This window comes from Callorhinchus milii, unplaced genomic scaffold (genome assembly GCF_018977255.1).
Source record: "Callorhinchus milii isolate IMCB2004 unplaced genomic scaffold, IMCB_Cmil_1.0 Scaffold1, whole genome shotgun sequence".
NCBI classification, from domain to species: Eukaryota; Metazoa; Chordata; class Chondrichthyes; order Chimaeriformes; family Callorhinchidae; genus Callorhinchus; species Callorhinchus milii.
The window spans coordinates 85,541,399-85,567,378 of record NW_024704742.1 but is presented as its reverse complement, the minus strand read 5'-3'; the positions used below and the strand labels follow the sequence as shown (position 1 = coordinate 85,567,378).

Here is a 25,980-nt window from a genome sequence, read left to right as displayed (position 1 = left end):
CTTTGGACGTCCTCCCATCGTGAAAGGCGCTTTACAAATATGACTTTGTATTATATTGGAAGATAAAGAATGGTTGTTGGTGAAATTATAAATGCGGATGCTTCCTGCCGGGGTCAGTGTCTAGCAGAGGTCTTTACAAATAGACATGTGAACAGCGAGAGAAATTAGGTGCTAATTATTAGAAGTAAACCACAGAAAATGATTCCCCGCACAAGGGTGAGTTCCTGGTCTCATTCATATTGTCAAGGGCCGGCCATCAGCTGATTCTAGCCATTGTTCCCCACAGTGAGGAAGAGGAAAAGCAGCAATCATTCTTTGTCTTAAGGAGCTTTTTTTTAAAAAAATAGAATTAAAAAATAGCGTACAAAGGACTTGTCTATTCTATTAAATGTAGCGCAGTGTTTCTAATGTGTTTTATCGATATGCTGTAGAAACATGGTTTGAGTGGTTGCAGACCAATTTTAAGGATTTAATTTTTATTTTGCTTGTCTCAGGTTCTTGGCCCCAATTCTACAGCAAACAGTATTACTGCTTCATTCCAGCTGCCGAGAAGTGGAGTTACTCCTCATCCAGGTCAGTGGGAAGCAACTTGTGGAGTGAGTGGTGCACAAGGGTTATTTTACCCTGCAGGTGGAAGGGAATGGCTGAGACCATAAATCTCAGTCATTCAACACAAACTGAAGGTGTAAATCTATTTTGTCCCCATGGTTCATGTCCTAAATAAGATAGTTCTTACACATGCAAAAAAGCCTTTACAAATAGACATGGAGAGGAGAGAAAAATTGGCGCACAGAAAGCTGGATTCTGTCCAGGATTCACGCATAATTCTGAAGTAATGTAACTGCCTCCCAAGAGCTTGTTATACATTTTTTGAGATGGTTCCTATCAGTATTGCAAGTGGTGTTACTGTGTATCTGATTAAATGCTTAAAGGTAGATTTTTCTGTAGTTGTGATCAAATCAAGCGTTTACTTGCATGAAAAATCACAGAGCCATAATAAGAACATAAAAACATAAGAATTAGGAGCAGAAGTAGGCCATTCGGCCCCTCAAGCCTGCCCCTCCATTCGATAAGATCATGGCTGATCTTCTGACCCAATTCTAATTACCTGCCCTATCCCCATATCCCCTAATCGCTCTATTTTTTAAAAATCTATCAGTCTCAGCCTTGAAGATGTTCAAGGACTGGGCATCTACAGCCTTCTGGGGTAGTCAGTTCCATAAATTCACTACCCTCTGAGTGAAGAAATGTTTCTTCAACTCTGTTCTAAAAGGATGACCCGTAATTTTAAGATGTGACCCCTGGTTATAGATTCTCCTACCAGGGGAAACAGACCCTCAGTGTCTACTTAATCTAGCCCTTTAAAAATCTTATGTTTCAATAAGATCTCCCCTAATTCTTCTGTACTCTAGAGAATACAGACCTAGTTTATTCAGCCTATCCTCATAGGTCAGTCCCCTCATCCCAGGAACTAACCAAGTGAATCTACGCTGCACCCCTTCTAGGGCAAGTATGTCCTTTTTTAAATATTACATTAAAGCCATCAACAGCCCTCTTCAGCATCAAACCATTCCAAAGAATGTAAATGTCCTTGATGGCTTAGCAAATAACTGAACCACTTCTTGTGATATTGAGTCATTCAGATCAAGAAAGTCTCTGACTCTGTTGTGTATTCTTTTAGCTGGTCGCCGCACAGCAGCTCATCCCGACTAGTTCCTTTGCTGCTGTAAACATTTACTGTTTACCAATAAACATAATTAAGAATAAATGAAAGGATGCTTAATATCCTTTCCCACAGACTCTGCAGCTAATTTTAAGCAGGAAATTAAGTAACAAATATGGGAGATTGCTTTAAAACTGTTATTGGTGACTGTTCAGCCAGTTCTATAATACTGGGCAACAGATAAATGAATGTCTACCATTTTTGTTCTCTCTTGCTCTCTCCAGATGAATTTCTCATGCCTCCAAAGCTCAACAAGAATGTGACGTGGAAGCTAAGTGTTGTGCAGTAGAGGAAAGCAAGGCCAATGAGTAGCATTATTTATTACTATACTGGTCCCATTGCTGAAAGCACAGAGGAATCAAAGAAAGGAGGGGGCAGGACCACATTGACTGGCCATTGCTGCTGCCACAGTGGGATCTTTGGCACCTAGTGTAAGAGTGTTTACATAAGCACGCCATCATGATTAATCAATGACTTTAAGTTTAATAAATAATAATTTAATAATTTAGGTTTCACCGCTTTGGGATGACCTCTTGACGTGAAAGGCGCTCAATAAATGTAATTTTGTTGTTGTTAATAAACAAGCACGCTAGTGGTTTGTTGCGGACAGTTGGAGGAATATAACCATTATGGTAAATTTCTTGAAGATGGTGCAAAACATGATTTCTTGTAAAGCACTCATCTTTTCACAAATACTTTGTTTCGTGCCTCCTGTTCATATCCAAGGAATTCTCCATGATTGCATGTCCCAGTGAAAAACTGAATAGATGTACATCTTTGAATACCAATACCAAAGGAAAGGAATTGATTTCTTCCCTATGTGAACTGGGATAATTATCCAAGCATGCAGCCTTGAAATGCATTTGTCACAGAGACCGTTCATTGCCTCGCACACTGACAAAATCTATTACTGGTAAAATAATGTAATGGATTTATTTGGTGTGGGAGGGGGGAGGGAAAAAAACATCCCTAGTTCACAGCAACAAAAGAAAAATTGAAACTGCCTCATAATACATCATCATGAAAACCCTTGTCTTTCACTTAACCCTGGGCACTGAGTAGAGATATTTCTCTATCTAGATCCTACTGCTCCACTAAAGGCTCCAACACGTCATTCTTTTCCCATAGTGCAAACTGCAAAGCTATTCACTGAAATTTCAGCCTCTCAGAGCATGGGTTTTAATTGGAACCTGAGTTCAAGAGCCAACCTGGTTGTTACTCAATTGGCAGATCACTTTTCCAGGGATATTAATCCTTAAAAAAAATTTGGTCACTCAATCCACGACTGTTTGTGAGATACTGTTGTGCGCAGTTGGCTGCCACATTTCTCCCTCAAAATATACAATCAATACACTTTCCAGTATATTCTGTGAAGCACTTTGAGACATCTAGAAGACTCTGAAAAGCGCTATATCAAATACAACAACAACAAAAGATTCCATTTATAGAGCGCCTTTCACGTCAGGAGGACGTCCCAAGGTGCTGTACAGTTGGGTCAGGACCCGAGCAGAGGGGAAATGGTCAGGGTGAGGGGAGGGAGGGAGCGAGGAGGGGGTAGAGAGTCGAGAGGGGAGCTGAAGGCACGGTCAAAGAGAGAGGTCTTGAGACCGGCCTTGAAGGAGGAAAGGGAGGAGGCAAGGCGAAGGCACTGGGAGATATATATTATAGTCATTATGAGGTGAAGGTATTAAATGTGCATTTTTAAAGCAATGATAAAACCTTTGTGAATCTTGTTTTGATAATTGTTCTGCCACTCAACCTTTTTATCTTCTATAAATTATGACTGATATTTTGGAGTTTGCTGCCATTTTTAAGTGTACATCTGGTTATAAATGCTATGGCCCAGTGCCTTTATTTGTAATATATATTTAAAATAAAATATTGCATTACACATCTCCATGTATTGAATCACTACATAGATTAATAATAGTAAAATAATGTCTTTTAATGAGCTTAAGAAGTGAAGGACATAAAAGCTGTAGATGTGGTTAAATCATGTTTCACTCATTAAACCTACATAAACCTAGGACCATCCACAAAACAGTCTCTCCACTTCACTGTGAAGTGCATTGAGACAACGTGAATGACACTACACCAAATGTATAGTGTAGTGTCACTATACATTTGGTATAGTAATAATAAATGTATTAAACTTGGCAATACAAACTGTTTATCCACCTCTTTTGCTTTAGACATGTGCTTTGTTCAACTGTTTCCTGAGCCACACAGTATTCCAAGGCACTGCTGATGACAGCACAGCCATCCTTGCTCATCGGCAGAACCTGGAAGGACAAACCAATCACTGGTCAGAGATTTTTCCCACTCAGCTCCTATTAACCCTGCAAGCCAAAGCTGTAATGAATGAGTTGGGTGTTCATTGCTAGTCAAGCAAAAAGGAAAGCATACAGAGCTGTCAATAGCAAGCTATACGGTTTTAGCTGGATGGATTCCAGCAGCACCCCACACACACTCTGGGGTCCCCAAGCCTTGGCTCTTGCCATCCTGCACCTGATAGTTCCAGAGGATGTGCACCTCCAGGGAGAAAGTGCATCCCCTTCCAACAATCTATCTCTGGAATTTCCATGTGTAAGTAGGATGCATGGAAATCTCAGCTTGGTTTGGATCTTCTTAAGTATGGTAATGGATCAGAAACCTGGTTGACCAAAGAAAAGTCAACCCATACATAAGGATTGGCTAAGAGGGTATTCTGACACTCTTTCCTGTCTCCTTCAAAATCAACAAGTCTGGTTTTGAAAGCCACCCTAGAGTTGGTTGAAGAAAGTAATAAAATTAAATACCCTATGGAGTACTGACACCAATATTATACTCCGTGTAGTACCCTGGATTCTTCAATTGCCTTCAGGGTCAATGAGAAATTTTGTAAATTTACCTCATAGTAACAAGAGTTTTGACAGGGTAAATAGAGAAAGCTATTTCCACTGATAGGGGAGTTTATCCTTATAAACTATAAGGATGTCACAATTGAGGGGTTCAGATGACATTATAAGGCTGGAAAAGCAGGTGAGACCAATAGTTTACAGCTATATAATAATTCTTGCATTTGAAATAGTGCATATATAATCTCAGTATTTCACAACATTTCTGTGACACACAGTGACAGACAATTTGCACACCGCAACAACAACTTGCATTTATATAGCGCCTTTCACGCCTGAGGGCGATTATAGTGTTTATATTGTGCTGAATCCTGATGTTTTCAATAAAAACTGGAAAAACTGTTTATAAATGAAAAACATGAAAATATAGTGTCATTTGCATTCATTTTAAAAAGCACGCTCGCATCAAAGGTGCTATATCAAATGCAAGGATTATTAATTTTAAAAGTTGTGAGCATGCATTTTAGGAAGCAGGCATGGCGGCAATTATTTGTCAAAGGCTTTATTATGCAAGTCAGTATAATCTGACCCTTGGTGGAAATCACTATGATAAAGTTAAGTGAGTGACATCCTTAAAAGACAAAAAAAAACTTCGAGTATTAAAAGATCGGAAGGGGCCGGTGGGGGGGGGGATACAGTACTGTCTGAATCATTGGTCTCAGAAACATTTGCGATAAATAACAAAAGGCCCACGCTCATCGTAATCCCTTTTGCGAACCCAAAGCTGCTGGAAGGACTTGAGGGAAGCCATGATAGACCCCCCAAGCCACACCGAGTACTTTCTCTCGGGGATGGAGTGCACGATGGGGTTCATCCCTCTCTCCATCTTGTTCATTTCCTTCTGCAGACGATCTGAGAAGCCTTCGAACATGGTGGAGCCTCCACAGAGCAGGATGTTGCTGTACATGTCGTACTTGAGGTTGCTGTCACACATGTCCAGGCTGTGCAGAGCCAATGAATGGATCCCTGGTTCCTTGGATCCAATGAGGGATGGGTTGAAGAGAGCCTCTGGGCATCTGAACCTCTCCTTCCCTATTGCAATGACATGCCCATCAGGGAGCTCATACTCCACCAAGTACTCATTGACATCCAGATTCATGTCCTGCTCGAAGTTAATGGCTGTGTAGCAACATTTCTTCTTGATGTCTTCCACGATGTGCAGCCCTTTCTCAGTGAACTTGTTGCCCTGCTCGTTCAGCAGCTTCATCAGGTATTCGTTAAGGTCTGAGCCGCTGTAGTCAGCTCTGCCTGTCACGTGGGGCATGTTGTATCCTTCATGGACTGGCACCACATGGGTCACCCCGTGCCCGCTCTCCACCACCAACCCTGTGGTCCTCCCGTATGAGTAGAGTGACAGAATGGACTGGTAGGCAATGTGCATGGCTGGGGTGCTGAAGGTCTCAAACAATAACTCTGCCATCTTCTCCCTGTTGGTGGTGGGGCTGAGGGGAGGGTCTGCCACCATCACAGCATGCTCCTCTGGCAGGATCTTCATCCCCTTCTGGAAGATGTAAGACCAGATGGCCTCTACCCCCTCCCAGTCCACTACGATCCCATGCCTCAGTGGGTTGACCAGCTTGAGGTTGGGCTCTGAGTTGCTCAGCTCTTCCCCCACGTAGTTCTCCTGCCGGTTGTCCCCTGTCTTGGCACTGCGCTGAGTGGGTCTACCCACCACTGAGGACATGATCAGGGAAGGTCTAGGCTGCCCCGCGAAACCTGCTTTGCAGTAACCCGTCCCCAGGTCAATCATCACTGATCTGATCTCTTTGACCAGCCTCCCGGGTTTGGCATCCACTTTACTGTCGGACTTCACGCTCTGGGACAGTTTGGAAGTGGATTTCTGTGCTTTGGTGGAGGCGGGCGGAGTGCCCGCCTTCTTGGCCAAATGGGTGGTTGGCTTTGTAACCATTTTGGTCTGGTTTTAGTTTTGGTTTGGTTCCTCTCCACTAGCGCAGGTCGCACTCCACCCTCCAGCCAGTTGTGGGATAGTAACCAAGTTGTCCTGTAAAGATAACCCTTTTGTAGCTCATTCGTTGTCACCAGGGCGACAAGACCCAGCCTATTGCGATGTCATCTCAGATGTTTGTACCAACCAGGCTCCTTCATGACACGTGCAATGATGCTGGTGAGGGGCACCAGCTTTAAGGAGAGATGATGCAACATCTCTCCTCTTTAAACGAATACATATGGTATACTTATATATGTGAAAAATATATCTCGATGGGTGAATTGCATTTCCACCTATTTCTTGTTTTCACTACATTGTGGAGGTTTCTTCAGGATGCTTGGATTCTGCTTTAAGTCTGAGAAACATAGGGGATGGAAGAGGTCTATTGGAGATATATCAAACTAAAACTGATTCAGAACTCCACCGCCTGTATCCTCACCCACACTAAACTCCATACCCCCATCACACCAGTCTTCGCCAGGCTCCACTGGCTCCCTATCACAGAACAGATCAATATCAAGATCCTCTTACTCATCTACAAATTCCCTTCACACCCTGGCACCTCCCTACCTTTCTGACTTGCTTTCTCCCCAACCCACTGCCTCCGTTTGGCTGGCTCTGGCCTTCTGCTTGTCCTTCATCCCTTCTGCTCCACCATTGGCAGCCACTAAACACCAAAGCATTGGAACTCTCTTCACCCAATCCTTCTGCATTGCCCCCTCCTTCCCTTCTTTTAGATCACGACTGAAAACCTTTCTGTTCAACAGGGCCTATGCTCCTTCCCCCGGCCCAGCTTCTGACTGGATTTTGACTGAAATTGTCCAGGTCACATTAACATTTAAATGCTTTCCAATGAGGCTCTCTTCTGTGACTCAACAGGAAAAGATTTCAGATGGGGCAGTCCTGAGGATATTTCAATCATTGGCTTCAGTGCATCTGGTCACAGAGGGAAAAATAACCAGGGTTTTTGTTCCTGATCCAATACTTTGATCCAATACTTTATACAGTCAAACCAATATATTATACAGTCAACTATATATTATACAGTACAATGTATGATATATAGTATATGTTACACAGTATAATATATAAAGTATAATATTTTTTGTATTATGTATTAAACCATCAATTATATATTATATTATACTTTGACTACAAGATCCTCACACTCGTGTTCAAATCCCTTCACTCCCTACCTCTCCAACCTCCTCACTCCCCAATCCACCATTCGGCATCTCCGCTAGACTGGCACCGACCTTCTGCTTGTCCCTCGTGCCCTCCGCTCCACCACAGGAAGTTGCGCTTTTAGCCACTGTGCCCCCAAACTCTGGAACACTCTCTCTCAATCCCTCCGCCTTGCCGTCGCTCTTTCCTTTTTCAAGTCCCGTCTGAAAACCTGCCTTTTCGACCGTGCTTATGATCACCTCCCCCCCCATCCCCCTGCCCCCCACCACCTCCCCCAGCTCGGAGACAGTCTCCACCATTGTTAAGCACTCTGAGACACTGCACTGCCTGGAAGGCGCTATATAAGAGCAAGTTGTTGTTGCTATGAGGTCAATTTACTTTACAGTATATTCTGTGAAGTGCTGTGAAACATCTTTACAATGCAATTCAAGGATTATTATTATTAATAATAATTATTATTATTACTCTGGCCCCTGTTGGAAAATGTTCATGTGTAGGTGTCAAGTGAGGACAGTTTAGGGTGTTTATCTTGTTTATCCTCCTGTCAAATGCAAAGGTTTTAATAATAAATAATAATTATTGCATTTGCGAGTGCTTAAAATGTTGCAGCATCTCAATATGTTTCACAGAGAATTGCTGTCCAGTATAGTGACTTTATTTGTAGGCAAATGGGATAAATATACAGTGAATTCACTTTACAGTATATCCTGTGAAGCGCTTTGAGACGTCTCAATTATATAAGGTGCTATATCAAATGCAAGGATTGTTATTATTATAATAAGTGAGCTCTAGCTGATTACCAAACTACTACTGTACTAAAGTACCCAAGTTTGGAAAACTCTATCTTGTATATGGTCAGACAAGAGTCTAACACATGTGGAGACCTTACTGTGCTTAACAACAACTTGTATTCATATAGCACCCCTCGCACAGTATAGCGTCCCAGAGCGCTTAATAGTGGCGGAGCAAGATGCCAAGCCGGAGGGAGGTAACTGGAAGCACAGTCGAAGAGGAAGATCTTCAGGCACAACCTGAAGATGGGGAAGGAAGGAGCAAGGTGGAGGGATAGAGGAAGAGGGTTCCAGAGTTTCTTGGTGTAGCTGCCACCAATGGTGGGTAGTGGGTTGGGGAGCAAGCAGGTAAAACTACTGACCGATTTTCGGATAATTCATATCAGGTAAGATATGCAGTCTCAGTATAGATTATGGAAACTCCTGTGTCTGTGACCTATATAATGTTAAGTCACGCTAGTCTGATAGCCTCCCAATACTCACTGCTAATGCTCACACATGCTTAAAGTATCAGATAACCAGCACCCATGGAACCGTACCCAGTAGAAGGTTAAAGAAGCCAAATACATTGAGATGGGATGGGATAAAATTGGTAGTCTTTTTTTTTTCACATATGTGTGCATTGTGAAGGATTTATTGTCTCAGATCGGGGGGAAGATGCACAAAATGAAAATTCTCTGCACAAAAAAAGGAGAGGAAACGAGAAGTTGGCTCAGATCAGGACACATTTACACATTACCCTGTTATACATTGAGTTACCAGCCACCGTATGTGGTTTTGCACTGGACAATCCAGTTTGAGGGAAATGTCAAAATGAACACTAAGAGTTGTCTGTAAAATGAAGTTCATTTTACTCACTTATGATGGTTACAAAGGAATCAATTTTCATCATGAAAGAAATGGATAGCAGCTGTATCCTGGCTCTGCCCATGTTTAATTTTGCAAATTATGACAACCCTAATTATACAGTAACAATGGTATAGAGCCAGGTCAGGGTGTCTGCAATGCCATATCACCTGATATGACCTAGAGGCAGTCAATAAATGAAAGTAGGACATAGGATAATTGTTTTTTTGCACCTTAATGTTTTACTGAGTAAAAGTGTCAATTACAATGATGCTGCACCATACATACTAGCAGATCACAAGATTTGGAAGAAGCCATTTAGCCCATCAAACCTTTTCTGCCAGTTTATTAGATCATATCAATTCTTCCAATCCTATTTCCCTGGTTATTTCCATATCCTTTAATATCCACATTTCCCACGTATCTAGCCATCTCCCTTTTAAACATTCTAATTGATTCTGCCCATGTAGCATTCTGGGGAAAAAATTAAAACATTTTCCTACTGTTTCTATGAAGAAATGTTTTTTGATCTCACTGGCTCAGTTGGTAGCACTTCTACCTCTGAGTCATGTCGGGACTTGGAACTCATATAGTCTTAAGCTGACATTCTAATAAAATGCTGGGGGAATGCTGCATTGCCGAAGGTGCCGTCCTTCAGATGAGAAGTTAAACCGAGGCCCTGCCTACCTGTTCAGGTGGACATTAAAAATCCCATGGCACTATTTGAAGGGAGTTTCTCCCAGTTTTCTGGCCAACAATTAATGGCTGTTTGTGGAATATTGCTGTGCGGAAATTTACAGTAAATCCTGTGAAGTGCTTTTGAGTGGATCGTATCCTTACCTGGTGTCACCACACCTTCACTTCCACCAGGGCTCTCTGAGTACTGATCAGGAGCATGAGCCTTGGCTCCAATTTTTCCCTTCAATACTAGCCGGCAACACTAAGGCCACTTGTTGCATCCCTGACCCCAGATGAGATCAGCTAACTCAGCACAGACCAGAGATCAGCTAGGACTCTCCCAGTCTGTATGGTCCAGTCTACACCATGCGGTGGATTTATTCAAGGAGGCACCTTTTCGTCCCATTTAATTTTTAAAAATAATCTTTATTTACGATTTTCTCAGAGCACATACAAAGTGAACAAGAGCAAAGAAAGACCACAACACATTTTTTCGAAAAACTTGGAACAGAAAAACCCACGAAAGGTAGTCCAAACAGCAACTCTCAGTATTCAAACCAGCTTCAAATGGCACCAGAGGAAAATTCTAACTTTTGCATTGAAAGTGGGGAAGTACCAGTTCTCCTGTTGCTTTGAACATAATCCGGATTGGACCAACGTATGTCATTTCTGGCAAGTCACAAATTCAAATATATATTTGCAGTCTGGGCTCCCTCAGCAAAAATGCCACAAAGCCAGCAAAAATCAGCCTTGCTGGAATTCTATGGGATCTCTCGGCTCCCTCATTCTTAACCAGATTTGAATACAGATGATCGCATGGATTTCAGGAATCACAAATTTGCAAAATTTTATTACAATTCCATAGTTTCAAACCTGGTTTTCAACCCAATTAAACTTCCCCCCACCCTTCCAATTACCCCCTGAGAAAAATAAATTACATTCAAAGATGGAAATTATAAAAAGGTTAAATTGGCAACAAGTTGAAATTGTTCTTATATTTAAAAAAAGTCTCTGTCTCAAAAACATTTGCGATAGATAACCATCGGTCCACGCTCGTCATAATCTTTCTTGCGAACCCAGAGTTGCTGGAAGGATTTAAGACAAGCCAGGATGGAGCCTCCATACCAGACTGAGTATTTCCTCTCGGGGATGGCGTGGACATGTGGAGCCATGTCTTGTGCCAACTTCCTCACTTCCTTCTGGAAACGGACAGGGAAGCCACTGAACATGGTGCTGCCACCACAGAGCAAAATGTTCTTGAACATATCCTCCAGGATGGTGCTATCACACTTGTTGATTGCGTTGATGGCCATGGTGTGCAAGCCCATTTCTTTGGAGCCCATCAAGGAGGGGTTGAAGAGAGCCTCTGAGCACTTGATCCTCTCCTTGCCTATGTTGATCAGCTTGCCATCGGGCAGCTCGTAACTCACGACCCCTTCCTTGCCCTCGCAGCGCATCTCGACCTCGAAGTCCGCGGCCGTATAGCAGCACTTCTGCTTGATGTCCTCCACCACCTGGAAGTCGCAAGCCGTCAGCTTGTGGCCGTTCTCGTTCATGAGCCTGGTCAGGTACCTGGTCAGGTCGGCTCCTCCGTAGTCGGTGGTGCTCGTGATGTGGGGCATGATGTAGCCCTCGTAGATGGGCACCAGGAAGGAGGAGCCGTGGCCGCTCTCCACCACCAGCCCTGTGGTGCGCCCATAGGCATAGATGGAAAGGACGGACTGGCTGGCGATGTGCAGGGCAGGCGTGCTGAAGGTCTCGAAGAACATCTCAGCGGTCTTCTCCCTGTTGGTGATGGGCCCGAGCGGAGGATCGGCTACCATCACTGCGTGCTCCTCTGGGTGCAGCCTGAGCTTCTTGCTGAAGATGTAATCGAGGACGGCCTCGGTGCCCTCCCAGTCCACCACCACACCCCTCCTGAGTGGGTTGACCATCCTCAGGGCAAGCTGGCCTCTCTGCTCCTCACCCACGTAGTTCTCCTTGCGGTTGTCCCCGGTCTTGGCGCTGCGCTGCACAGGTCTGCCCAGCGTGGAGCAGATGCTCACGGAGGGCTTGGGGTAGCCGGCGTAGCCTGCCTTGAAGTAGCCGGTGCCCAGGTCGATCATCAGGGCCCGGATCTCCTTCACCACCCTGTCCGACCCGTTGAGATGACTGTGCACAGACAGCGACGAGGACTGTTTGCCGCCCATTCTGGGCTCCGATTTCACCAACTGCACAGTGTTGGAGGGATTCCTTCTGGAGATGACTGTGGACACGGGCAATAAGGATTTTTTGCAGATGCAGTTTGATGACTTCATACTTCCTTTTGATGTAGGTTTTACGAGGGGGGAAAGGGGGGGGTTGGCTGTGGGGTGTGTGTGGGGTGGGGGTGTCCCTCTCTCCAGAAGCCGCTGTGGGTTGTTTGGATGGCACTGGCTGTGCTGTGCTGTGCTGGGCTGGGCTGGTGTGCTGAGCTGGGGCTGGGCTGGGCTGGTGTGCTGGCTGTGCTGGGGCTGTGCTGGTGTGCTGGGCTGAGCTGGTGTGCTGGGCTGGGCTGGTGTGCTGGCTGTGCTGGGCTGGGCTGAGCTGGTGTGTTGAGCTTGGGCTGGGCTGGGGCTGTGCTGGTGTGCTGAGCTGGGGCTGGTGTGCTGGCTGTGCTGGTGGGCTGAGCTGGTGTGCTGGGGCTGGGCTGGTGTGCTGGGCTGAGCTGGTGTGCTGGGCTGGGCTGGTGTGCTGGGCTGGTGTGCTGGGCTGAGCTGGTGTGCTGGGCTGGGCTGGTGTGCTGGCTGTGCTGGGCTGGGCTGAGCTGGTGTGCTGAGCTTGGGCTGGGCTGGGGCTGTGCTGGTGTGCTGAGCTGGGGCTGGTGTGCTGGCTGTGCTGGGCTGGTGTGCTGGGCTGGGCTGGTGTGCTGAGCTTGGGCTGGGCTGGGGCTGTGCTGGTGTGCTGAGCTGGGGCTGGGTGTGCTGGCTGGTGTGCTGAGCTTGGGCTGGGCTGGTGTGCTGGGCTGGGCTGGTGTGCTGGCTGTGCTGGCTGTGCTGGGCTGGGGCTGGGCTGGGCTGAGCTGGTGTGCTGAGCTTGGGCTGGGCTGGGGCTGTGCTGGAGGGCTGAGCTGGTGCTGGAGGGCTGTGCTGGAGGGCTGAGCTGGTGCTGGAGGGCTGTGCTGGAGGGCTGTGGCTGTGGCTGAGGTCGGGGCTGAGACGCCGCTGTTACTATGGGCGTCAACAGGTCCCCATTGTCCAGTCATCGCGGCCCCTTCTGTTCAGCCGCCGCTTCACCCCAACCCCGAGACCAGCGGCGATCAGCCAGTGCCCCCCCACCCCCACACTGCCCCCCCCACACTGCACAGCCCCCCACACACTGCCCCCACCCCACCACACTGCACAGCCCCCCCCCACACACACTGCCCCCCCACACACTGCACAGCCCCCCCCCCACACTGCCCCCCCCCACACACACACACTGCACAGCCCCCCCACACTGCCCCCCCCCACACACTGCCCCCCCCCACACAGCCCCCACTGCCCCCACACACTGCCCCCCACACACACACACAGCCCCCCCCCCCACACTGCCCCCCCCACACACACACACACTGCACAGCCCCCCCCACACTGCCCCCCCCACACACACACTGCCCCCCCCACCCCCCACACTGCCCCCCCCCACACACACACACTGCCCCCCCACACACAGCCCCCCACTGCCCCCCACACACTGCCCCCCACACACACACACAGCCCCCCCCCCCACACTGCCCCCCCCACACACACACACTGCACAGCCCCCCCCACACTGCCCCCCCACACACACACTGCCCCCCCCACCCCCCCCACACTGCCCCCACACACACAGCCCCCCCCCCACACACACACACTGCCCCCCCCCCACACCCACACTGCACAGCCCACCCACCCCACACTGCACAGCCCCCCCAACACAGCACAGCCCCCCCCACACACCCCCACACTGCACAGCCCCCCCAACACAGCACAGCCCCCCCCACACACCCCCACACTGCACAGCCCCCCCAACACAGCACAGCCCCCCCCACACACCCCCACACTGCACAGACCCCCCCACACAGCACATAGCACAGCCCCCCCCCCCACACTGCACAGCCCCACACTGCACACAGCACAGCTGCCCCCCCACACTGCACACAGCACAGCCCCCTCCACACTGCACACAGCACAGCACCTGCTCACCCCCCCCACACACACACACCAATACCACTCCCAGGGTAACACCCACCCCAGGTATTTACAGCGCCCCAACTGCGCCTGAGGTCCTTAGACCTCCATGACAAGTGTTTGTTGCGTTTGGATTCTTTTAGGATCGGAGTTAGATACCCGGGAGGTGGAGGGAGGGGGGGTCTAACCTCCCCGCAGAGCAATCCCATTGCATCTCCAATTCCCAATGGGGCTGAGGTCCCAGATGATTCCAGACAAGTGTTTTGAGTTCTTTTAGAATTGGGAATCTGACACTGGTTAGGAATAAGGACTTGCTTTTCCTCCTCCAATATTCTGTCTCCAGCTGGTCTCAGGCAGTCTTCACCCAGTCATTCCCATCATCCCAAATGGGGTCCCAGTGAGGTCCCAGTTCTTTCAAGATAAGTCTGTGTTGTGTTTTGGTTGTTTTAGAATCGGAGTAGGACACAGCCCTGCATCCCCCCGCAAAGTAATTCCACCGCATTTCTAATCCCCAAACAGGTGTGAGGTCCCAGATACGATCAAACGAGTGCTTGGTTTCTTTTAGAATTGGTTAATGAGAACAGACCTTGCTTTTCCTCCAATTTTCTGTCTCCAGCTGGTCTCTGGCAGTTTTCACCCTGTCATTTCTTCCTCCCCACTCCTTTGCTCTTATTTACCTAACCAAACCAGGTGTCCCAACATCTGCCTAAGAGTCCTCCCAAATAATCTTCTAAAGTAGCCAATTGGTGCACAGTATTGTCCATAAAGTCAATGACCAATTTTAATCTGGGGGATTGTCAGATGTCTCACTGGAAGAATCTCCCTTTTTTTGAATAGTACCATGGGATCTTTAGCATCAATGTGAATAGGGATCCTGGTCCTCACTTTCAAAGCCCTCATGGCCTTGCTCCCCCTACCTCTGCGACCTCCTAACCCCCTAAGCTGTCCGCTACCTCTGGTCAGCGGGCTCCGGCCTGCTTCACATCCCAGCCTTGCCCACCCCACCATTGGCGGGTGGGCCTTTAGCCACTCTACCCCCACACTGTGGAACTCCAACCATTTGGAAGAACAGCACGATAGAAATATAACCTATCTGACAGAGGGTATCAGGGGCTGCGGGCTCATACCTCAGCATAAGGGAAAATAAATCAAATGCAACTGAGAAGAGAAAAAAAACTCTAAACACATTACTTGTATTTAGATTCACACAAATCTCTTTATTAAAGGAATCCTTTTAAGACTCATTGTAAATGCAAACCAATTATTTCATCACAGTAATAATTCCTACACACGGTAAAGCTTTGTGCTAAATTAAGAGTATAAAGCATGTACATCTCATACGTTATTGTCCAATTAAACCAGTATAATGAACACTGAATAAATGAACAGCAGGAATGGATGGGCAGACAGGAGCACTGCAGTGAGAAAACCTTTCATTCAGTGGCCAAGGTGCTTTTTCAAATGCTCTTTCAGTTGTGGAATTGTGGATTGCTGCTGTTTGCAGATGTGGCATACAAGAGGCAGTTTTAATAATTCAGTTGTTGCATCCTTGACGATCACCTTTCCATCCCGCTCGACCATCTCAATCACGTCTAGTCAAAATAGAAAGCATGGATCAATATCTCGCAAAGGTTATCAGCTTATAAAGTGGCTAAAACCTGAAGAAAATTAATTAAGATGGAATCGTCACAGCCAATAGTGAAGTCAAAGTGGGAACTATGGGTCTAAACTGTACAAATGAAGTAGTTAAGTATGACATTAATTCTACATGTGAAGTCTAAAATTAATTCACTGTAGGCTGAACTATGTTCAGAATACAGCACAGAAATTATATCTACTTTATCCCATGTTATATTTTTCTTTAAATACTTATCCAGTTCCTTTTAAAATGTTTTGTTGTCTTAACTTCAATCAATGTGTATGCAGAAGGACATTCTACATTATAATGGAGTCCTGTAGGGTGTTGGTTAGAGCACTCGTTTCGCAGGCGAGAGGACCCTAGTTAAATTCCCGGACTGGGCAAGTCTTCTTACTCCACGCACCTCTGTTTACCTAGCAGTAAATGGGAACCCGTTTTTTAGTCGATTGGTGGATCACTTTCCAGGGCTAATAATCTTTTCAAAATAAATAAATAATAATAATTTTGTCACTCAGGCCATGACTGTTTGTGAGAAACTGCTGTGTGCAATTGGCTGCCGCATTCGCCCTCAAAATACACAAGTCAATTCACTTTACAATGTATTCTGTGAAGCGCTTTGAGAAGTCACAATGACGTGATAAGGCACTATATCAAATGCAAGGATTATTATTATAATAATCTCAAGCACAAAAAAAACCGAATGTCTACCATTTTGTCTTCCCATGAGAATCTTGATCTTAGGCTCCCTTATCACAATTTATCAACTAACATGAATAATCTTTCAATATCTGGGCACTCAAATATGATTTAATAGCAGTAGCTGCTATGGTGATACCATCAGTTTCAGCTTGATTATTGAAGTTTAAATGGGAATGAACAGGTTTTTGTTATTAACCTGTCAAGATAGTTTAAAAAGTACTCAATTGGTTTAATCATTGCACACAAGAATAAATGGCAAGGCTTTGTGAGTGGCAAGAATGACATGCAAATAAAAGAAGATTAACTAAAAAAAGAATTGTGCAATAATGTAATGATGATAAATTTGGTTTCAAAGGTATAAAGTTTAAGTGACAGTGTTTGTTCAACAGCTGGTGTACGCCTAATAATAATCCCTCCAAAAAGAAATAAATAAATTGGTCATTTTCAATCCATGATGTTTGTGGGACACTGCTGTGCGCAATTGGCTGCCACGTTTCGCCCACAAATATACGGTCAATTCACTTTATAGACTATTCTGTGAAGCGCTTTGTGACGTCGAGAAGACGTGAAAAGCGCTATATCAAATGCAAGGATTATTATTAATATTACATAGTCCCTTTGGTATCCCTGTAGATGGTTGTTGTTCTTACCTTGGGATTCCAGGAAATAATCAGTTGTGAATGAATTCCAATGCTTTTTGTTTTTCATGCATGGAGAATCAAAGTCTTGGCTGATAACATGGAGGTGAATATGACTTGTGAGGGTGTAAGGAAAGAGAGAAAAGAGTAAATGAACACTCATTAACACACCTCACCAGTTCTACAAAGCACAGCACTGTACATTATTTGGGTTTCAAATCCAAAATCTAGATCAAACCACTGTAATACTGAGACTTTTTTAAAAAATCCAAATTATAATTAAAATTTGTATACTGCAAAATCATAGCTGCCATTAATAGCCAGATAATGCTGACTGAATAGGGCATAAACGGAGTAGTTTAGTGCACCTCAGAGGGTAGCGCCGAATTTAGCTTGTATTGCCTGGATTTTTATTAAAAAACACAGATGGGCATATTCTTGTTCTCACAGGTAATTATAGCAGAAACACCCACAAAGATCAGTAAGGTTAGCATCTGTCATTACTCAGAGCTTTCCTGCTCTCTACACAGGGGAACAACAGATCAGAGGCCTCACATTAAATGAAGATGTAGTTGTAAAATGGACCTCAAGAGATTCCAAAATAATTGAAGGTATATCACACATGCAATCAAATTCAGAGTGGAATGGCAGAATTGCATCTGATACACACTCAGAAATGACCCCTGTCAACACTTGCATCAAATTTGACAAGCAGCTGACAGAATAAAGTTAGTATTGTGGCCCCACATGTACTAATGTGCACTGGAACAGATGTACATAACAAGTGTAGCAAGTTCATACTGTTAGTTTCAATAAAATGCACACCTTAAGGAGTCAACACAGATACAATTTAGATGCCGTGTTTGGTCAAGAGAACAAATATCCACATACTATAATATATAGCATGTCCTAAGTTATTTGTTTGATGACCTCATCTCATATGGAGTATAAACATCAGAAGACTAGTTGGGCTGAATGGCCAGCTTCTTTTTGTAAGTCTATAATTCAGTCCATGTCATTCTATGTTAGGGAGTCCTGCAGCTCGCAAGCGAGAGATCTGGATTCAATTCCTGGCAGGACGAAATTTTGGACAAGTTTCTTTACTCCACAAGCCTTTGTTTACCTAGCATCAAGTAGGAACACGTTTGTTAGTCGATTGGCGGATCGCTTTTCTGGGGATAATAGACCTTAAAAAAAAAACAATAATAATTTGGTCACTCAATCCACGACTGTTTGTGGGACGCTGCTTTGCGTAATTGGCTGCTGCATTTTGCCCGCAAAATATACAGTCAATTCACTTTATAGTATATTCTGTGAAGCACTTTGAGACATCTAGAAGACGTGAAAAGCGCTATATCAAATGCAAGGATTATTATTATTATTATTATGTAAATCAAGTCAGGTGTGTTGTGGGCTATAATTGGAGTGAGATCCCCCAAACAATAACCTATTAAACCAAATTCATTCAATGCTTTAATCTTCAGGGGTAATGTCACCAATGGCAAGAGGCTTATCAGTCACTGTAACTACCCACTTGGTGGGTTCAAAGTCTTTGCTCAGGCTGCTGTGGGGACAGGAAGAACATGCCAATCGTTCAATCCCATTTCATCTCTTCACATTCCTTACTATTCTAACTGCCAAGTTTTTAATCTATCTCCGTCTTAAGCATCCCAATAGATTCCATTTCTGTGGCCTTTTGGGGTAGTGAATTTCACACATTCACAAGCCTTGTTTAGATTAAGAAAACTAACTGCCTAAATTCTAATTTTAAGATCATGTCCTCTTGATGATGGGTGCTATATAAATACAAGTGGTTGTTGTCATCTTAGGCCAGAGCCCAAGAGGGAACCTCACACATTTAAACTAATGTTCAAGCAGATATACTCTGTGCCTGTTCTACAATTTATAAATAATTATGTCACCGCTGAACTCAAGCAACTGATTATTGCCTTTTAAAAAATATATAAACTTGCTTACCTCATGCTGGGGATGGCATGATAACCTAAGCGAAACTTTAATTTCCCAGAATCAGGGCATTCGCTCACCATCTTTTCACCAACTTGATGCATGTGTTTAAGTAATGATAGGTTGTCACTCCTTACAGCCTTCAAGCTAGGAATAGAGACCCATGGTAACACCAGCCAGTGGTAATGAGCCTTTGGGTACTTATCTTTAATCACCACCACCTTATCATCTTTATACAGCTGTGGACATGAAAATTACATGTCACATGAAAAATTCCACTTAGGTTTGAACCAGCGGCGAGCTCCTTCCCAGCCTCAGCAAGCTGAGAAACAAAGCAACACAGCGCCTGTTACATACACCTGTGCCCAATCCACCTTCAATTATTTTTTCTGTTCCCAGTCCTTTGTGATGTACTGTATCTCTTCCATCTCCATGACCTCTTAACCCAGACCAAATGCGTACTTTGATTTCCCCAAATTAAATGTTCTCTTTTTAAACTTAAGTAAAAAGTTTGAGAAACGTTGTCAACCTGTGATGTTCCTTTGGGAAGTTGGATGACCAAAGGTCTTCTTCAAGCTCCATTTTTAGGCTCTAATTTAAGGGATAATCTGAAAAATTGGTTATCTAGATTTGTTCACTATGGAATAGGTTTAGTTGTTGGTAACTAATTTGTTGCATCTTGCTTATGTGTTAGCATAGTCTGACACTCCCAATACAATGCGGGGGAACACTGCATTGTAGAATGATGAGTCATTAAACAAAGGTCCTGCAAGACTGATTAGGTGGACATTATCATTAGCTATCCTTCAAACCACACATTCATGCCATGACCTGTTCCGCCTTTCCCCACGTCCACAACATTGCCTGTCTCGGCCACTGCCTCTCACCATAGGCTGCTGAAACCCTGATCCACGCTTTCATCAAGTCCTGGCTTGACTATGCCAACTGCCTGCCCGCTGGACTTCCCATCTCTGTCCCCCATAAGATATGGAATTATTCAAAAAATGCAGCCCATGTCCTCTCCCACACCAGGCTCCGCAAACCAATCATCCCTATTCTTGCCCGGCTTCACTGGCTCCCCATCTTGCAGTGAATCGAGTACAAAACCCTCATTCTCATCTTGAAAGCTCTTCACGGTCTTGCTCCCCCCTACCTCTCCGACCTCCTAATGCCATATCACCCTATCCGTTCCCTCCGCTCGGCAGACACTGGCCTGCTTCAGGTCCCCCATACGTCCCTCCCCACCATTGGCGGTCGGGCATTCAGCATCTCTGCCCTCACACTCTGGAACTCTATCCCACAATCTCTCCACCTCATCACGTCTTTCCGATGTTGTTGTTATTCAAAAAAAGAAGAGTTTCTCATAGTGTCCTGTCCACTTAAGTGGGCATTAGAGATTACATGCCACTATTTAAATAGAGAAGGGAGTTTCTCCTGGTGTCTTGGCCAGTAGTCCCTCAGATAATATTGGTCATTGGTCATTGATTTATGAGTGTTTGTGGGACGCTGCTTTGCACACTTTGGCTGTCATGTTTGCACATTCATTACATGTTACAGTGATTGCTATGAAGACAGTTCGACAATGTGATAAAGGCTAAACCAAATTCAAAGATTATTGTTTCAGTAATATAATCAAAAATATAATCACCTAATGAGATTGGTGCAAATAGTGCAATTTGGTCCAAAAATTGAGATAATTTTAGTTCACAAATTTAGCCAGAAATGTGGTTAGTACATGCAAAAATGTGGTTGCTACATACCTGCATTGTAGGATCCTGCATGGAAACTTTTAATGCTTGGCTCCAATGCCCCTGGAAATCCCAAAAGAACAAAGTTAGCAACAAGTGCAGAAGTCAGGTTGAGGTACTAAACTTAAAAGTCTAGATACATTTAGTGATAATTTTTCATATTTCTTTACAGTGCCACGACTTATTAAAATTAGTAGTATTTATACACCAAGTTTTTGTGCTATGCAATGGGAGAGAAGAGAAAGACAAACCATGGCCATGGTTTACATGTATATTTTGCTGGCATTAGGATTTGCCAAAGGGAAGAATGGACACATATAGCACTCTCCACAGGCTGCTCCTTAAATCTAAAATTCAGCTGTATAAAAACAGAATCTCCTCCCTCAATGAATTGCTTCCTTTCTCCATCAGTCACTCTCAGCTTTTGTCATCAAGGTCCTTTCATCTTATAAAAGATGTGCAGTGTTTCATATATATATACTGTATACATATACATACAATAAAACATGCGTGTCTGATATGTTTCAATCATATAATCACCTAAGTTGTACATCTGCCCAAGTCTCGTTGAATTTCCTATTATTTATTAGCTTCACATAACTTACTTTGCATAAGTCATATTAAAAGTATGGTCCCAACTGATACGACTTATGTAAGGTTTACTGTATTATATATAAGGAGGAGGGAGAGAAGGATGGAGGGAGTGCAGTATTACAAATATAGGATGTCAAACAGATATAATATTTGATTAGCCAATTACCGATCCTTTCTTTTCAGCTACACTGGCATGATTAATCGGAGTCTCCAAACTGTTGCTGTCTTCATTCATACAGCCATCCTCAGGGCTTCTTTTCCTCCTTTCCTCTCTCCTATTTGATTCTTCAGTTTTAAGGAGTTTGCTCAGCATGTCGGAGGTTTTGTTTGTAGAATGTTCATCACTGGGTCTCTTTGGGGAGCAACCCTCCTGGTCTGTAGTATCTTCAGCAAACTGAATGATGTGCGGGTAAAGCTTATTGACAATGTGAAGAGTCTGTCCGGGCTTCAACTTCACTTCCTTGTCTTTCCCCACATCTTCCAAATTGATGTTGCTAGGATTTACACCCAACTTCAAAGAGGGGAAAAGAATAGAATAAGTCACAATCTTACGCTGGGAGAGTTCATTAGTACATCGAGTAGCAGCCAGCCAGTGCTGAATTAATAATTAATAAATTGCATTTGATATTGAGCACCTTTTCACATTAGGAGGACATATCAAAGGGCTTCACATGAGTTACTGTAAAGTGTAGTGACTATGTAGACAAATGTGGTAGCCAATTTGCACATAGCAATATTCCACAAACAGCCATGAAGTGAATGACAATTTTTTATTTGAAGACATTTTTGGTCAGAACACTGGTAAAAACTTCTTTCTCTTTCCAAATAGGGCCACAGGATCTTTAATGTCCACTTCGACAGGAAGACAAGAAATTACAAAAAAAAAGCTAATGGGATACTGTATTTCGTAATGAAGGCTCTGGGATATAAAAGCAAGTGCTGCTGCAGTTGTATATACAGCCCATTTGTACTGTGTTCTGTACTCAATTTTGGCTGCCTAACTTTAGAAAAGATATGGTACGATACAAAGTTAGGTGGGAGAGTAAGCTGTGAGGATGATACACGAAGAATGAAAAAGGGAAATAGACAGGCTAGGTGAGTGGGCGAGAAGGTGGCAGATGGAGTATAACGTGGGAAACTATGAAGTTATTCACCTAGGTAGTAAAAATAGAAAACGGATTATTTTCTAGAGGGGGAGAGACTAGGTAGTACTAGTGTTCAAAGGGATTTGGGTGTTCTTGTACACCAGTCACAAAATGTTAGTATGCAGGTACAGCAAGAAACTAGGAAGGCTAATGGCATGTTGGCGTTTGTTGCAAAAGGGTTAGAATACAAGAGTAGGGAAGTCTTGCTACAGTTGTATAAGGCCTTGGTGAGGCCGCACCTAGAATATTGTGTGCAGTTTTGGTCTCCTTATTTAAGAAAGGACATACTCGCCTTAGAGGGGGTGCAGCGTATGTTCACTAGGTTAGTTCCTGGGATGAGGGGGTTGACCTATGAGGATAGGTTGAGTAAACTAGGCCTGTATTCTCTAGAATATAGAAGAATTTGAGGTGATCTTATAGAAACCTATAAGATTCTTAAGGGTCTTGACAGGGTAGATAATAATAATAATAATAATAATCCTTGCATTTGATATAGCGCTTTTCACGCTGTGAGACTGTTTCCCCTGGTTCTAAAACCAGGGGTCATAATCTCAAGATTAAGGGTCAGCCTTTTCGAACCGAATTGAGGAAACATTTCTTCACTCAGAGGGTAATGAATTTGTGAATTCACCTCAGAAGGCTGTGGATGCTCAGTCCTTGAACATATTCAAGACTGAAGTTGATAGATTTCTAAAGTAGGCCATTCAGCCATGATCTTATTAAATGGCGTGGCAGGCTTGAGGGGCCGAATGGCCTACTCCTGCTCCTACGTCTTATGGTCTTATATACTAGCCTTGCAGGGTATTCAGCAACGATTCGTTAATTCACACTTGAGAATGAAGGGGCTAAATAAGCATGAGTTATATTCCCTAGTTCTGAAATTAAGAGGTGATCTGATTGAGGGATTCACTTTATAATAATTCTTACATTTGGTATAGCACCTTACATGTCAGCCGACATCTCATGGTGCTTCACAGGATATACTCTAAAGTGGAGTTACTGTGTTTTGTGGGCAAACGCGGTAGCCAGTTTGCACATAGCAATATCCCACAAACAGCCATGAAGTGAATGACCAATTTTAATGTTGGCCAGGATACCCGGAGAAACTCACTTCTCTTTTCAAGTAGTGCCATGGGATCTTCAACATCCAGTCAGAGGACTTTGGTTTAATGATTCAACCGAAGGCAGCACCTCCAACAATGCAGCACAAGTTCAGTACTGTACTGGAGTGTTAGCCTAGACTATTTGAGTTCCAGTCCGACGTGAGGCTTGCACCCATCTGACTCATAGGCAAGAGTGCTACCAACTGAGCCAGACTGACACCCTTTTCACACAGCATTACCATTCAAAAGAAATAATACCTGTTTCACAAAAGCATATCCTTTATTGTAGTCTGCTTTCAGTTGAACTGAAAAGTAACAAGAAAGTTAACACACTTGTTAGTATTTTTTCTCTCAAGTTGCATTCTAAGTCACACAATGCTTCTTCTCTTTCTTCTCCACAGAATAATCTCCAAGAGTCGAACAATACTGTGCTGCTGGCAGACTCACCTGGGGACCTTTTGCACTGCACCATCTTGGGCCAGTCGGTGGGACACTGTAATGTATGGCCCCAAGTACAGAATCGTAGCTCTGCGTGACTCAAGAGAAGTCATCGAGGGTATTGATTAGAAAATCCATCAGTCCAAATTGATGATTGTTATCAGTACCTGGGGATTGTGGTGTCCACCAACTTTGCTTCGACACTGTACTGAAGGACTGTGCAGAGAGAGCAAAAGGCACTCTGGTCGTGCTCATCTCTCTTCAAGGCTTGCGGCTACAGCTGCTGGAAAGTGTTCCCTGGAGTCTGAGTTTGTGAACACATGTCTGTACACCCAGGGTTTGCAATCCACTTTGATTGCTTTGCAGAGAGATCATCAGCTGCTACTCAAGCTCCACACCTCCAACTGGTGGAACCATCGCTCAATGGGAAGGGACGTGTGTCTGAGCAGGAAGATGGTGGCAATGCTTTCACATAGTTCATACTGAGCTGTGTTGCTTAACAGGAAACTCGCAGGGAGTTCCTGTCACCAGCCATCCACATGAAGTGAGCTAGCCAGCTTTCTGCAGGCATTTGGGATTATTTGGTAACTAAATGTTGGGAGTCCACACCTCAATAGTGAACTTGCGTGATAATGAAGTGCGGTATAATAGATTCTGTGGATCTCATGGTTGTAATTTTAAGATGATGCAACAATATATTAATTAGTTTTAGTCATCATCCAAGAACTTGCAAAAAGAGACACAGACAATTTTCACTCACTTACCTTGATGTCGCGAGCACTTTTTATCTGCAATTTTGGTATCTAGGCCTCGACCGATTATCACAGACTGTAAATGTGGAAGGCGAATAGGTTCATGCATTCCATCTTTACTCACCAGCCAACACACTCGCATTGTACTGTAACATAGCACATTACAAAGAACAGACAGTGGTTTATGTTGCTTTCATTTCCAGTATGGATGCTTTTAATTATCACAAGAATTACAAATTACTAATAATAAGCCTTGCATTTGATATAGCGCCATATCACATCGTTGAAATGTCTTAAAGTGCTTCATAGATATTTTGTTGATACGTCATAACAAGACTACTTAGACATAACAGTTGAGCACTGGATATCTTTCAGGGCCAATCTTCCTGTGGGCTTAAAGATTAAGATTGTGTCAAATTTGATTTCATTTTAAAATTGGCAAATTTTATTCCATAAATAAGGGTTATGGGGTAAGGCAGGAATGAAGCGATCATCTTACTCTGTGAGCCGATGCAGACTCAATGGGCCGAATGATCTCCTCCCGCACTGTTGATCCACCCTGTCTTTAGCCACTATGCTCAAATCCTCCGCCTTGCCCCCCTCTTTCCCCATTTTCAGATCACACCTGACAACCTCTTTGACGAATCCTACGGTCCATCTTCCCCCTCCCCCCAGCTCGGCATCAGGCTCCATTACTGTTAAACGCTTCAAGAAGCTACCCTGTGTGATGGGTGCTATATAAATGCAATTTGTTGTAGTTTTGTATGTTTCTAAGATCAGAAAAGCTGATGAATTCAGCTCATGGTCCCTATGGCCCAGCTAGAGGGTGAGGAGCAACCTCAGACAGCAATCTAAATAGTTTCCAGAAGAAACCACAAGAGAAAAATACAAGCAAACAACTTGCATTTATATAGAGTCCTTCATGTAATATAATGCCTCAGAGCTCTTCACCGCCAGATATCAAGCAAGGGAATTGATGACCATAGGCCCAGTTTTTAAAATAATAATAATAATAATAATCC

The 25,980-nt window shown here is 44.2% G+C and overlaps 3 protein-coding genes across 4 annotated transcripts in view; all 3 read right to left on the bottom strand.

Annotated features, from left to right (window-relative positions):
- Positions 1 to 5,278: 5,278 nt before the first annotated feature.
- LOC103187220 (actin-like protein 7B) lies at positions 5,279 to 6,529 on the bottom strand. Its single transcript, XM_007906622.2, has one exon. The coding sequence runs from the start codon at positions 6,527 to 6,529 to the stop codon at positions 5,279 to 5,281; it is 1,251 nt and encodes a 416-aa protein (XP_007904813.1).
- Positions 6,530 to 10,507: 3,978 nt separating this feature from the next.
- LOC103187205 (actin-like protein 7A) lies at positions 10,508 to 12,301 on the bottom strand. Its single transcript, XM_007906599.2, has one exon. It carries the CDS (start codon positions 12,255 to 12,257, stop codon positions 11,085 to 11,087), a length of 1,173 nt encoding a protein of 390 aa, XP_007904790.1. The 5' UTR covers positions 12,258 to 12,301; the 3' UTR covers positions 10,508 to 11,084.
- A 3,127-nt stretch (positions 12,302 to 15,428) lies between these two features.
- Positions 15,429 to 25,980, bottom strand: part of aptx (aprataxin) — a 12,014-nt gene continuing 1,462 nt past the window's right edge. The window contains exons 2-8 of one of the 2 annotated variants that reach the window (XM_007906603.2): positions 24,971 to 25,104; positions 24,027 to 24,073; positions 21,687 to 22,031; positions 20,939 to 20,989; positions 19,191 to 19,417; positions 17,226 to 17,329; positions 15,429 to 15,829 (exon numbers count right to left, since the gene is read on the bottom strand). In XM_007906603.2, the coding sequence (XP_007904794.1) occupies positions 15,675 to 15,829; positions 17,226 to 17,329; positions 19,191 to 19,417; positions 20,939 to 20,989; positions 21,687 to 22,031; positions 24,027 to 24,073; positions 24,971 to 25,100 (1,059 nt within the window). In that variant the 5' untranslated portion in view covers positions 25,101 to 25,104 and the 3' untranslated portion in view covers positions 15,429 to 15,674. 2 annotated transcript variants of the gene reach the window in all.

Excerpts from the sequence above, each read along its gene's own strand:
- LOC103187220 (XM_007906622.2), bottom strand. The coding sequence starts at position 6,529 with ATGGTTACAAAGCCAACCACCCATTTGGCCAAGAAGGCGGGCACTCCG.
- LOC103187205 (XM_007906599.2), bottom strand. The coding sequence starts at position 12,257 with ATGGGCGGCAAACAGTCCTCGTCGCTGTCTGTGCACAGTCATCTCAAC.